The 15,721-nt window shown below is 38.5% G+C and overlaps 1 protein-coding gene across 1 annotated transcript; it reads left to right on the top strand.

Annotated features, from left to right (window-relative positions):
* Positions 1 to 13,187: 13,187 nt before the first annotated feature.
* LOC310874791 (caspase-8-like) lies at positions 13,188 to 15,488 on the top strand (the record flags this gene model as incomplete). Its single annotated transcript, XM_083787655.1, has 4 exons — positions 13,188 to 13,295; positions 13,580 to 13,707; positions 14,005 to 14,390; positions 15,362 to 15,488. The coding sequence occupies exons 3-4, from the start codon at positions 14,032 to 14,034 to the stop codon at positions 15,486 to 15,488; spliced, it is 486 nt and encodes a 161-aa protein (XP_083643781.1). The 5' UTR covers positions 13,188 to 13,295; positions 13,580 to 13,707; positions 14,005 to 14,031.
* Positions 15,489 to 15,721: the final 233 nt, after the last annotated feature.

Here is a 15,721-nt window from a genome sequence, read left to right as displayed (position 1 = left end):
TCACTGTGTGTGAAGCAGGTGAACTAGGCGAGGTATTGAATGAATCAGGTCCGCCCCTATGCCCGTCAATCATCCACGTTAATCACCAGTGACAGCCCACTCATTTCATAGACCAAACATAATAAACCAATTCATGGCTCGTACACTCGTTTTCACATGACAATGAAAGGGTTCATAATTTATATTGACCTGGTTAGATAAAGTGCTGAGCTGGGCAGGGGAGACAAAAACCTAGAAAACACAAACCTAGGTGTTTGTAAATGTAAACCTTAACCTGGCCCCTGGTAAAATCTGAATCCCACCGCCCCGCCCCCTTTTTCCCCATATGTTTCTTTTCCCTTTTTACCTCCTTTATATGAATTCCTGTTCTGTTCTTTGGTTATATAGAAGTGTGTATTTGTACGTCTCTAAATGTTTTGATGAATTAAACAAGTGTAATGCTTTAGGTCGTCCACTCACAGTTAACAGTCTTTGTATTGAGGTGTCCTTGAAATGTTACTGTAATTCTGAAAACTGTTAATACATATTTCAATCAATCAATCAATCAATCAAAACTGTGTTTTTTTTTGTTATTATTTTACCCTCATACAATGACAATAGAATGTACATAAAATAATACTAATAATAAATAAAATAATAAGTGTGTGTGTGTGTGTGTGTGTGTGTGTGTGTGTGTGTGTGTGTGTGTGTGTGCGCACACACATCATTTTCAAATAGTTTTATGTATGATGTGATTTTTAATAATTGTATTGTATCACATTATTGTTGCAGGAGGCCTGCAGGGGAAACCTCTGAAACGCACCGGTAGCTACGAGATGATACCTCCTAACAGTGAGTACAACTGAACTGAATCACACCTTACTGGTGTTTCATTTCATAAAGGTTTGATAATGTTATACTGTTGTATGTATGTACGTTATACATATTATAATGTTATAATGTATACCTCCTAACAGTGAGTTTAACTGAACTGAATCACACCTTACTGGTGTTTCATTTCATAAAGGTTTTTCTACCTCCTAACAGTGAGTTTAACTGAACTGAATCACAACAAAGGTTTGATACGCTTGCTCTGTGGGACATAATGAACATCTTAAAGGGGTAATTCACGTTAAAACATTTCTGTTTTTGAGTTGCTTGGTTCAGTTAGGTGTTATTTGATCAGACATGCTCCCTTGTAACCCCAGTCAATTTCAAACTCCATTTTAGATAAAAACAAATAAAAAGTCCATGATGCTGGTGATATTGTGCTTCTAGTTAACGGGGAGACCATAATATTTGATTACCGTAGTTACATTTGCTGTAACATATCTATGCGTCCTCTAAGTCCTAATTATGATTATATACATGTATTAACCCAAACTATGCCAGCATTTTCCAGCATTTTACCCTGTTGAGCTCTTATTTTGAAAAGCCACATTTCCACACTTCCGGTCGTGATCGTATGTTAGGAGGTTGGACGATGCATAGTCACATCCTATGTGTTAAGCGTAGCATTAATTAATTGCTTTTATTTGACGTAGATCAACGCGAATGGCGTAATAATTGTCAATGTAATGTCTTCATGTAATGTTTTCATTTCAGTGTCTGAGGTGAGGGTTGTTCTGTTAGGGAATGAGCAGTCAGAGAGGAACAGAGTTGGGAACCTCCTTCTGGGACAGCCTGTGTTCAGTGGTGCTCTCAGAAAATGTATGACAGGTAGTGTTGTAGTGGAGAACAGTCAGATGGTTGTCATCAACACTCCAGACCTGCTAGATCCCAAGATCTCACATGAAGAACTGTCAGAGAAGATCCAAAGCTGTGTGAGATGTTCTGATCCTGGACCTCACATGTTTCTACTGGTGCTTCAGCCTGAAGACTTCACTGAAGAACAAAGAATCAGGTTACAGAGCATTCTTGAAACCCTCAGTCTTTGCTCATTTGATCATTCACTTGTATTAGTCTCAACACCCAGGCAGCAGAGTGCAGGTCTCTTGTTAAACTATGTGGAGTATCCTTCACTACATGAAATGATCAGGAAATGTAGGTTCAGGCATTTAGAGCAGAGGAACCTTGACCGCCTAGAGCTGTTGACACGGTTGGGTCAACTTGTTAAGGAGAACCATGAACAGCATGCCAGTTGTCTCACCAGCACTGATGACAGCCAGAGACCAGATGCTGTGAGATCGGGTCCAGAAAGACCTGCTGGTAAGTGTAGGACATCATGGCATTCAACACAATACATTATAAGATCAATATAATATATTCTAACTATTTACTTATTACTTAGAATGCACTATGATTCTTACCAAAAAGTGCTGTGAGAGAATCAACGATGAAGTATAATAACTTGACCTTATAAGTCATTATAGATTTTTAAAGTGTTATGATTGTTTTAAAGCACTATAGAGTTAATATAACTATAATTATACAGTGTATATTTATAATTCCATTTCAAATTGCAACCTTTGAGGGACTGTGATACTGTGGTAAAAAAATAGCCTAATGCACTTAGTAGAACCTTTGTAGAAATCAGACTGTCTCTGATCTATGTCTTAATTAATTTAATGAATGCCATACATATTAGGGATATGACACTACCGAACTCATAGCTAGTGGCGAACACGTGCTAATATACTTAAATTAGCTTCAATGAGCTTCAATTCATTTTATAATATTTAAGATACATTCATGACCTTCAGGTATAAATAACAATGTTATACCAGTTACTCAACTGCCAAAAGGCCAATTTTATTTTCTATACATCGTCTGAAGCCCCCTTTGATGTCTGTGTGCTCATCCCTGCTCTAGTGTGTGTTCTTATTACAGGGATTTGGATGGAGGGATATGTAGAATAATGTCCTTGTGCTGTAACGTCCGTCTCTCTGTCTCTCTGTCTCTCCCTTCTCTGTCTGTGTGTCCATTCAATTCAAAATGCTTTATTGACATGATGACATGTTTTGCATTGCCAAAGCAAACATACAGTATAAGTTACTTTTAGGCTATATGTTACAGCAGGTCTCTGTGTCGTACCTAGTTAGCAATTATATGATTACCCTGAAATACTGTAGGACACAGGGATTAGATCTCTGAAATACAGGACACAGGGATTAGATCTCTGAAATACAGGACACAGGGATTAGATCTCTGAAATACAGGACACAGGGATTAGATCTCTGAAATACAGGACACAGGGATTAGATCTCTGAAATACAGGACACAGGGATTAGATCTCTGAAATACAGGACACAGGGATTAGATCTCTCAGGAAACTAAATCAGTATGCTGAGATTCCCCAGAGTGAACAGACCTACACTGCCCCCTACTGACAGTAGTTGGCTGTTGTTTGGTCTCTGTCAAACCCTACATGCCTAGTCAAATTAATTATCATACACATACAGTAACACAAACACATTGACAAAATACACAACAATGACACGTTTTTGTGGGTATCAGACATACAGTAACAACAAGTGAATATAACATACATCTGCATTTAGAATAGAGTCCCTTTTAATTTGGTAGGTGGCACAATTCTCTCTCTCTCTCTCTCTCTCTCTCTCTCTCTCTCTCTCTCTCTCTCTCTCTCTCTCTCTCTCTCTCTCTCTCTCTCTCTCTCTGTGTGGGTGTTTAATTATCCAAGTTTAATTATTGAATTCCTTCGAGTTGAACTGTAGTTACTCAAGGCCAGTCACACGTTTTCACATGACAATAAAAGGGTTTATAATCTATATTGAGTTATTGACCTGATTAGTTAAAGTGATGAGCAATAGAATGTACATAAAATAATACTAATAATAAATAACATAACAGGAAAAGAGTGTGTGTGCACATGCGTGCAGCTGGTGTGAGAAATACAATGACATTGAAACATTTTCAAATCGTTTTATTTATGATGTGATTTTTAATAAGTGTATTGTATCATATCTTTGTTGCAGGAGGCCTGCAGGGGAAACCTCTGAAACGCACCGATAGCTACGAGCTGCTACCTCCTAACAGTGAGTTTAACTGAACTGAATCACAACTTACTGGTGTTTAATTTTGATAAAGGTTTGATATGTTTGCGATATTCTATATGAATATTTGAAGTTATCACTCAGCACATATAGTTGTAATACTTTAATCTGACACAGATTATCTCACAAGATGTAAAGAACCTTTCGTAAGGCTCTGTGGGACATAATGAACATCTTAAAGGGGTAATTAACGTTAAAACATTTCTGTTTAGCACCCCCTGAGACATGTTTTTGAGTTGCTTGGTTCAATTGTTAGATATTTGATACACATTTGATCAGACATGCTCCCTTGTAAGCCCATTTAATTTCAAACTCCATGTCAGATAAAACTAATTGAAGGATGCTGGTGATATTGTGCTTCTAGTGAACGGGGAGACCATAATATTTGATTACCGTATTTATATTTTCAGTAACATAATAATGTGTCCTCTAAGTCCATGAAGGTCTCCCTGATTTGCATTCATACAGTAGCCTTTGTGCACATACAGTAACAAAAATACCCCAATGGAGTGGGAACCTAATTATTATTATATACATGTATTCATGTAATGTCTTCATGTAATGTTTTCATGTAATGTTTTCATGTAATGTTTTCATGTAATGTTTTCATGTAATGTCTCCATTTCAGTGTCTGAGGTGAGGGTTGTTCTGTTAGGGAATGAGCAGTCAGAGAGGAACAGAGTTGGGAACCTCCTTCTGGGACAGCCTGTGTTCAGTGGTCATCTCAAAGACTCTATAAGAGTTGGTGGTGTAGGTGAGAACAGTCAGATGGTTGTCATCAACACTCCAGACCTGCTAGATCCCAAGATCTTACTTCCAGAATTGACAGAGAAGATCCAAAGCTGTGTGAGATGTTCTGATCCTGGACCTCACGTGTTTCTACTGGTGCTTCAGCCTGAAGACTTCACTATAAGACAAAGAATCACATTAGAGATCGTTCTTGAAACCCTCAGTCTTCGCTCATTTGATCATTCACTTGTATTAGTCTCAACACCCAGACAGCAGAGTGCAGGTCTCTTGTTAAACTATGTGGAGAATCCTTCACTACGAGCCATGATCATGAAATGTAGGTTCAGGCACATACAGCGGAAGAACCTTGACCGCCTAGAGCTGTTGACACGGTTGGGTCAACTTGTTAAGGAGAACCATGGACAGCCTGTCAGTTGTCTCACCAGCACTGATGACAGCCAGAGACCAGATGCTGTGAGATCGGGTCCAGAAAGACCTGCTGGTAAGTGATGGACATCATGGCATTTCATTTGTATATTATTTAACAGTTTTTCTTTTTCTGCTAATGTATAAATCCTACCTAACTTCCAAAAAAGAATTGGCCTACAAGAAAAGGGAAGAAAATAGTTAATTGCTCAAACAGATCATGGTCATCATTTTATATTTATTTTTGTCCCGCAGACAACGCAGGTTTTTATTTTAATTTAGGGAGGATTTTACTTGTGGACCTGTAGTAATTATAAATGATTAAAACAACAGTGATTGTTAGTGATTGATGAATCTCCACCAGGATATTCAGGTTTCTCAATTGTAATTATTTTACTTGTAATGCCTCTAATCTATGTCTTAATTGAGTTGCTGAATGCAATGGGGTTGTTTGTTCAAAATAGTCAAAATACATTTTACCACTTTTTGTTTTGTAGATTCTGGACTCAGGATTGTGCTTCTTGTTTGTTGTGGTTACGTTGTGGTTACGTTTCTCTGTTGAAAGTTGCAGTGTTGGCTTGGATGCCATTTGTTATGGAGGGTTCTGTAGTAAAATGTGGGGCTTCACCCATCTAATCTATTCCCCTTTCATAAGCCCACAGACCATAGAAGTGGAGCACAAGCCAGCTGGTCTGTCTGTAGCAACAATCGGGGGATGTTTCTAATGTTCTAGTCATTGCTGCTCATCCACAGTTTTATGAAAATTCCTTATCTGTACCAAATAGATTAATTTGGCTGGTCAGATCAAGACATTTCTGTGGGCCACGACATGACTGATCTTATCCTCTACTATAGGGACATGCAGAGAGAGAGTGTTAGATCAGCATTCTTTGGGGCGCAACCCATCACTCTTTATCTAGTGGAGATGCCGTGTGACGACATGAATTTAGAAACAAATTAGTTCAACTCAAAATGCTGTGTTCAAGTTCAGGGGAAAAAACGCAATTCTCCTGAATGCTGCCTTCCAGTGTATCTGGCATGGAAAGGAGTGGCATTTGCATTTCTTTCACCATAGTAATTAAATGCTGCATTCGTGGTCTGGAGAGGGCAGTTGATTTACAGACTGGTAAAAGGGCAGGGGCTGAAGCCCCCTTTGATGTCTATGTGTGCTGTGTGCACGTCCCTGCTCTAGGATTTGGATGGAGGGACATGTAGAAATGTCCTTGTGCTGTAACGTCCTTATGTCTGTCTCTCTGTCTTTGTGTGTCCATTCAATTCAAAATGCTTTATTGACATGATGACATGTTTTGCATTGCCAAAGCATACATGCAGTATAAGTTACTGTTAGGCTATATGTTACAGCAGGTCTCTGTGTCGTACCTAGTTAGCAATTATATGATTTCTCTGAAATACAGGACAATTGTATGATTACCCTGAAATACAGGACACTGGGAACTCAGATACCAGACAATTATTTTAAATCTCGGCGCTACAATCGTCTGTCCTGTCCACTGATGGATAGGAAAGTGGTAATTATAAATTATATCTCTTATACTAGTGTTTAGGCTCCTAACATGTCGGCTTTTAAAATCGGGCCATGTGGCCATGAACGTCAGTTAGACTTAACCGAATAATTGAGAAGCACGTTTTTTTTTAAATCTTTTCTTAGATCAATTAACCAACATGATAAACGTGTTATTAACCGCTTAACCCAGTAATATACTTTGTACAATGGTGGTGGACAAAAATAGTGAAAATAGGTAAACAATTAAGCTCTTGAGCTTGTAGATCTGCTATGCAATAATCATGTCTGTGGGTACATTTTAAATGTCTGTTTAGAGCACTAAATAAAATGTGACGATATGTGAACAGTGTGGGGAGATAATTTCTTAAAATCCAGTCCAGAAAAAGTGTCTGGACTGGAGGAATATTGTGATGAATATATGGCATTGTGGTGGATAGACACACACTGAACAGTTAATGATGACATTTATAATTCACTGCGTTCTTGCCCATGTTTTATATGGTTGATCCTCTCACCTTAATGCAAGGCATAGTGTGTTACCTTAAGAGTAAAGAAACACATAGTGACAAGTTGACGTATTTATCTATGCGACAAGTTTGTTGTCCTCTCTCTCTTTTCTAAAATAAACGGAGTGCCACCATCGTTGGCTTTTCCAATCCGAGAAGAATAAATCTCCCTCTTCTCTCTGCCTACACCGGCACTCCTACAGCATGCTTGTTAATGAAAGTAGTCTAAAACTAAGTTTATGCATAGGCTTATTGGGAAGACAGGCAACGCAAATCCGCCAGGCCCAGAAATATATGGGATGGGAAGGGACGCACATGCGACCACAATGGGAATCATGGCTGCAGGCTTTGCAAGTTTCCCCCTTAGAGTATATATGACTATTATACATTATATTATTACACTTGGGGTGAGTGTAGCGTCCCCATATATTTCTGCGTTGCCTGTCTTCCCAATAAGCCTATGCATAAACTTAGTTTTAGACAATGTAATGTAACTGTATTCATTGTCTGTAGGTCAGATTACAGTGTAATGTAACTGTATTCATTGTCTGTAGGTCAGAATACAGTGTAATGTAACTGTATTCATTGTCTGTAGGTCAGATTACAGTGTAATGTAACTGTATTCATTGTCTGTAGGTCAGAATACAGTGTAATGTAACTGTATTCATTGTCTGTAGGTCAGAATACAGTGTAATGTAACTGTATTCATTGTCTGTAGGTCAGAATACAGTGTAATGTAACTGTATTCATTGTCTGTAGGTCAGATTACAGTGTAATGTAACTGTATTCATTGTCTGTAGGTCAGAATACAGTGTAATGTAACTGTATTCATTGTCTGTAGGTCAGAATACAGTGTAATGTAACTGTATTCATTGTCTGTAGGTCAGATTACAGTGTAATGTAACTGTATTCATTGTCTGTAGGTCAGAATACAGTGTAATGTAACTGTATTCATTGTCTGTAGATCAGATTACAGTGTAATGTAACTGTATTCATTGTCTGTAGGTCAGACTACAGTGTAATGTAACTGTATTCATTGTCTGTAGGTCAGATTACAGTGTAATGTAACTGTATTCATTGTCTGTAGGTCAGACTACAGTGTAATGTAACTGTATTCATTGTCTGTAGGTCAGATTACAGTGTAATGTAACTGTATTCATTGTCTGTAGGTCAGATTACAGTGTAATGTAACTGTATTCATTGTCTGTAGGTCAGACTACAGTGTAATGTAACTGTATTCATTGTCTGTAGGTCAGAATACAGTGTAATGTAACTGTATTCATTGTCTGTAGGTCAGATTACAGTGTAATGTAACTGTATTCATTGTCTGTAGGTCAGATTACAGTGTATTCATTGTCTGTAGATCAGATTACAGTGTAATGTAACTGTATTCATTGTCTGTAGGTCAGATTACAGTGTAATGTAACTGTATTCATTGTCTGTAGGTCAGATTACAGTGTATTCATTGTCTGTAGGTCAGACTACAGTGTAATGTAACTGTATTCATTGTCTGTAGGTCAGACTACAGTGTAATGTAACTGTATTCATTGTCTGTAGGTCAGAATACAGTGTAATGTAACTGTATTCATTGTCTGTAGGTCAGATTACAGTGTAATGTAACTGTATTCATTGTCTGTAGGTCAGATTACAGTGTATTCATTGTCTGTAGGTCAGATTACAGTGTATTCATTGTCTGTAGGTCAGATTACAGTGTAATGTAACTGTATTCATTGTCTGTAGGTCAGATTACAGTGTAATGTAACTGTATTCATTGTCTGTAGGTCAGATTACAGTGTATTCATTGTCTGTAGGTCAGAATACAGTGTATTCATTGTCTGTAGATCAGATTACAGTGTAATGTAACTGTATTCATTGTCTGTAGGTCAGAATACAGTGTAATGTAACTGTATTCATTGTCTGTAGATCAGATTACAGTGTAATGTAACTGTATTCATTGTCTGTAGGTCAGACTACAGTGTAATGTAACTGTATTCATTGTCTGTAGGTCAGATTACAGTGTAATGTAACTGTATTCATTGTCTGTAGGTCAGACTACAGTGTAATGTAACTGTATTCATTGTCTGTAGGTCAGAATACAGTGTAATGTAACTGTATTCATTGTCTGTAGGTCAGATTACAGTGTAATGTAACTGTATTCATTGTCTGTAGGTCAGATTACAGTGTAATGTAACTGTATTCATTGTCTGTAGATCAGATTACAGTGTAATGTAACTGTATTCATTGTCTGTAGGTCAGATTACAGTGTATTCATTGTCTGTAGGTCAGACTACAGTGTAATGTAACTGTATTCATTGTCTGTAGGTCAGATTACAGTGTAATGTAACTGTATTCATTGTCTGTAGATCAGATTACAGTGTAATGTAACTGTATTCATTGTCTGTAGGTCAGATTACAGTGTAATGTAACTGTATTCATTGTCTGTAGGTCAGATTACAGTGTATTCATTGTCTGTAGGTCAGACTACAGTGTAATGTAACTGTATTCATTGTCTGTAGGTCAGACTACAGTGTAATGTAACTGTATTCATTGTCTGTAGGTCAGATTACAGTGTAATGTAACTGTATTCATTGTCTGTAGGTCAGATTACAGTGTATTCATTGTCTGTAGGTCAGATTACAGTGTATTCATTGTCTGTAGGTCAGATTACAGTGTAATGTAACTGTATTCATTGTCTGTAGGTCAGATTACAGTGTAATGTAACTGTATTCATTGTCTGTAGGTCAGAATACAGTGTAATGTAACTGTATTCATTGTCTGTAGGTCAGAATACAGTGTAATGTAACTGTATTCATTGTCTGTAGGTCAGAATACAGTGTAATGTAACTGTATTCATTGTCTGTAGGTCAGATTACAGTGTAATGTAACTGTATTCATTGTCTGTAGGTCAGACTACAGTGTAATGTAACTGTATTCATTGTCTGTAGGTCAGAATACAGTGTATTCATTGTCTGTAGGTCAGAATACAGTGTATTCATTGTCTGTAGGTCAGAATACAGTGTATTCATTGTCTGTAGGTCAGATTACAGTGTATTCATTGTCTGTAGGTCAGATTACAGTGTAATGTAACTGTATTCATTGTCTGTAGGTCAGATTACAGTGTATTCATTGTCTGTAGGTCAGAATACAGTGTAATGTAACTGTATTCATTGTCTGTAGGTCAGATTACAGTGTAATGTAACTGTATTCATTGTCTGTAGGTCAGACTACAGTGTAATGTAACTGTATTCATTGTCTGTAGGTCAGACTACAGTGTAATGTAACTGTATTCATTGTCTGTAGGTCAGAATACAGTGTAATGTAACTGTATTCATTGTCTGTAGGTCAGAATACAGTGTATTCATTGTCTGTAGGTCAGAATACAGTGTATTCATTGTCTGTAGGTCAGACTACAGTGTAATGTAACTGTATTCATTGTCTGTAGGTCAGACTACAGTGTATTCATTGTCTGTAGGTCAGAATACAGTGTAATGTAACTGTATTCATTGTATGTAGGTCAGAATACAGTGTAATGTAACTGTATTCATTGTCTGTAGGTCAGATTACAGTGTATTGTAACTGTATTCATTGTCTGTAGGTCAGAATACAGTGTAATGTAACTGTATTCATTGTCTGTAGGTCAGACTACAGTGTATTCATTGTCTGTAGGTCAGATTACAGTGTATTCATTGTCTGTAGGTCAGATTACAGTGTAATGTAACTGTATTCATTGTCTGTAGATCAGATTACAGTGTATTCATTGTCTGTAGGTCAGAATACAGTGTAATGTAACTGTATTCATTGTCTGTAGGTCAGATTACAGTGTATTGTAACTGTATTCATTGTCTGTAGGTCAGAATACAGTGTAATGTAACTGTATTCATTGTCTGTAGGTCAGATTACAGTGTAATGTAACTGTATTCATTGTCTGTAGGTCAGACTACAGTGTATTCATTGTCTGTAGGTCAGATTACAGTGTAATGTAACTGTATTCATTGTCTGTAGGTCAGACTACAGTGTAATGTAACTGTATTCATTGTCTGTAGGTCAGAATACAGTGTAATGTAACTGTATTCATTGTCTGTAGGTCAGATTACAGTGTAATGTAACTGTATTCATTGTCTGTAGGTCAGACTACAGTGTAATGTAACTGTATTCATTGTCTGTAGGTCAGACTACAGTGTATTCATTGTCTGTAGGTCAGATTACAGTGTAATGTAACTGTATTCATTGTCTGTAGGTCAGACTACAGTGTATTCATTGTCTGTAGGTCAGATTACAGTGTAATGTAACTGTATTCATTGTCTGTAGGTCAGACTACAGTGTAATGTAACTGTATTCATTGTCTGTAGGTCAGAATACAGTGTAATGTAACTGTATTCATTGTCTGTAGGTCAGATTACAGTGTAATGTAACTGTATTCATTGTCTGTAGGTCAGACTACAGTGTAATGTAACTGTATTCATTGTCTGTAGGTCAGATTACAGTGTATTCATTGTCTGTAGGTCAGATTACAGTGTAATGTAACTGTATTCATTGTCTGTAGGTCAGAATACAGTGTAATGTAACTGTATTCATTGTCTGTAGGTCAGATTACAGTGTAATGTAACTGTATTCATTGTCTGTAGATCAGATTACAGTGTATTCATTGTCTGTAGGTCAGATTACAGTGTAATGTAACTGTATTCATTGTCTGTAGGTCAGACTACAGTGTAATGTAACTGTATTCATTGTCTGTAGATCAGACTACAGTGTATTCATTGTCTGTAGGTCAGATTACAGTGTAATGTAACTGTATTCATTGTCTGTAGGTCAGACTACAGTGTAATGTAACTGTATTCATTGTCTGTAGATCAGACTACAGTGTATTCATTGTCTGTAGGTCAGAATACAGTGTATTCATTGTCTGTAGGTCAGACTACAGTGTAATGTAACTGTATTCATTGTCTGTAGGTCAGACTACAGTGTATTGTAACTGTATTCATTGTCTGTAGGTCAGATTACAGTGTAATGTAACTGTATTCATTGTCTGTAGGTCAGAATACAGTGTATTCATTGTCTGTAGGTCAGAATACAGTGTATTCATTGTCTGTAGGTCAGACTACAGTGTAATGTAACTGTATTCATTGTCTGTAGGTCAGACTACAGTGTATTCATTGTCTGTAGGTCAGATTACAGTGTAATGTAACTGTATTCATTGTCTGTAGGTCAGAATACAGTGTAATGTAACTGTATTCATTGTCTGTAGGTCAGAATACAGTGTAATGTAACTGTATTCATTGTCTGTAGGTCAGATTACAGTGTAATGTAACTGTATTCATTGTCTGTAGGTCAGATTACAGTGTATTGTAACTGTATTCATTGTCTGTAGGTCAGACGACGCCATCCCTCCCTGAAGAGCAGAGACTTGTTGAGGTAAAACATTTGAGAGAATAGCGAATTAGCGATGGAATATAATCTGTAATTGTATCAATTTATGTAATTCCTCATGTTATTCTTTCCACAGCTTTAGTGTAGGGAGTCATGATGAGTGACACCTGTCAGTATTAAATATATATCACATACATTTATATATACAGTACTTGCACTTGACTTTGAACGAAGAGCATCTCTCATTGTTATCCTACTGTAAAAGTTACAGTAACAGACATTATCGATCTATAGAGAGATTGATTTCTGAAAAGATGAGCATAAGTTCACCACACTTTGGCCAATTGTTGTTTTGCTGTTTTGACACAATAATCTACACTGCCGTATCAGCACGTTCCTTTTGCACAACAGTTTACGATGACAGAAAGAAATCATGCTCCCATTATTGTCTATAGAATGTCCTAGATTACTGACTGTATCTAATCGTTGGGAGTGTGTGTGTGTGTGTGTGTGTGTGTGTGTGTGTGTGTGTGTGTGTGTGTGTGTGTGTGTGTGTGTGTGTGTGTGTGTGTGTGTGTGTGTGTGTGTGTGTGTGTGTGTGTGTGTGTGTGTGTGTGTGTGTGTGTGTCCTACAGGATGAATACTACACACTGACTCATACCCCACGCGGGACGTGTTTGATCATCAACAACGAGATATTCACCGTGGACGAGCTGAATGACCGACCAGGAACTCTGAAAGACCAGGGTTCGTTTTCCTGCTTCAGTGACCTGTTCTGATCTAATCTATTTCTGTTTGATCAAAGTCAATCTATGTCATCTATGATTTGTGCTTTGGACCACTAGTTATGGGCGGTCATAAAAAAGTATGTTCTAAAATATTTTCTCTCTCTCTCTGTCTCTGTCTCTGTCTCTGTCTCTGTCTCTGTCTCTGTCTCTGTCTCTGTCTCTCTCTCTCTCTCTCTCTCTCTCTCTCTCTCTCTCTCTCTCTCTCTCTCTCTCTCTCCTCATGGTGTCACACAGTCGACACAGAGGAACTGAGAAAGGTGTTCTCCAAACTGGGCTTTGAGGTGGAGACACACTCCGACCAGACGGCGGATGACATCCGTCGTGTGCTGAAAGATCTGGGAGGAGGAGATTTCAGCGAGGCAGATGCTTTGGTAGGAGGTGTTGAACATCTATACAGAGGTGTCAGTCCTTGGCAGATGCTTTGGTAGGAGGTGTTGAACATCTATACAGAGGTGTCAGTCCTTGGCAGATGCTTTGGTAGGAGGTGTTGAACATCTATACAGAGGTGTCAGTCCTTGGCAGATGCTTTGGTAGGAGGTGTTGAACATCTATACAGAGGTGTCAGTCCTTGGCAGATGCTTTGGTAGGAGGTGTTGAACATCTATACAGAGGTGTCAGTCCTTGGCCTGTTTCCACACTTTTCATTGTGCCTCTTTCATTGACATCAGGTGGTGTGTGTGCTGTCTCACGGCATCATGGGATGCGTGTTGGGTTCGGATGGTGAGAAGGTTTCGCTCAGAGAGTTGACTCAGCCCTTCAGAAGCAGGAACGCTCCCACCTTGGCAGGGAAGCCCAAGCTGTTCTTCATCCAGGCGAGCCAGGGGAGCGTCTACCAGCGGGGGGTGTTGCTGCCACCCCCGACACCCAGCGGGGGACAGGGCGACACACTACAGGAAGACTCTGTCTCGGTGCCCCAGGACGAAATGGTTCCAGACGACGCAGACTTCCTGATGGGCATGTCGACCGTGGAGGATTGCAAATCATTCCGGCACGCTAAGGAAGGTTCCTTCTACATCCAGGAGCTGTGTGAACAGCTTCAGAGACGAGCAGTCAGGTGAGACGGAGGTTTCAACGTCTGTCAGCTTGACTTTACAAGCCTTTAACAATAAATGTTCATCTGTTCTAAGTAGAACGCTTCCTTCTTTTATTATTTTGTTTACAAAATAAGCCATTGGGAGGAGAATACCAGTAGATAATTGTATTTATTTAATACGCCATTGGGAGGAGAATACCAGTAGATAATTGTATTATTATTAATACGCCATTGGGAGGAGAATACCAGTAGATAATTGTATTATTATTAATACGCCATTGGGAGGAGAATACCAGTAGATAATTGTATTTATTTAATACGCCATTGGGAGGAGAATACCAGTAGATAATTGTATTTATTTAATACGCCATTGGGAGGAGAATACCAGTAGATAATTGTATTTATTTAGTGATTGAGGGTTCTCAAAGAGTTGTATAAATGCATTACAACGACATGCCAAAGGGGACATAATATTATTATAATAAATGCATTACAACGACATGCCAAAGGGGACATAATATTATTATAATAAATGCATTACAACGACATGCCAAAGGGGACATAATATTGCTCAAATTGTCTTAAAGGGAACTCTTTTTTATATATGCACTGTAAATCATTCTGACAGGACACTCTTCCCTCTGTGTTATCATGAGCTCTGACACAGAGAAGTGATTTTCACTACAGAATAAACATTGATGAAATGTCCAGAGCTGGATTTTAGCTGCATTTCTGTTTTCCTAATGTAACGTTCTACTCCACGGTTTGTTTCCTGACAGAGGAGAAGACATCGTCAGAGTCATTTCTGTTTTCCTAATGTAACGTTCTACTCCACGGTTTGTTTCCTGACAGGAGAAGACATCGTCAGAGTCCTGTTTTCCTAATGTAACGTTCTACTCCACGGTTTGTTTCCTGACAGAGGAGAAGACATCGTCAGAGTCATTTCTGTTTTCCTAATGTAACGTTCTACTCCACGGTTTGTTTCCTGACAGAGGAGAAGACATCGTCAGAGTCCTGACGGCCGTGAACCGGGAGGTGGGAAGCAGACGGTCGAACCTACAAATGCCAGATATCCGCCGTAACACCCTGACCAAGACACTCGTCCTCAAATTCATCTGAGACAGCGAGACTGTACAGCTTCCAAGTATGACCACACGTTGACCATTTCTCTACTAGATGCTTCATATTCCTTTTGTTTATGAAGTGGGAACCCTGGTCTTGTTTTTAAAAAAGTGCCTTAACCATAATCATGACTTGTCAGTGACGAATCCCGGACACACAGCAATAACACACCTCTGAATTCAGCGATTGACCAATCAGAATCAAGCATTCAACCAAGCCGTGTAATAATG

The sequence above is a fragment of the Protomyctophum parallelum genome (genome assembly GCF_964188405.1).
Source record: "Protomyctophum parallelum genome assembly, chromosome: 17".
Classification (NCBI taxonomy): domain Eukaryota; kingdom Metazoa; phylum Chordata; class Actinopteri; order Myctophiformes; family Myctophidae; genus Protomyctophum; species Protomyctophum parallelum.
The sequence above is the reverse complement of the archived record's forward strand: the minus strand, read 5'-3'. Positions and strand labels throughout refer to the sequence as shown.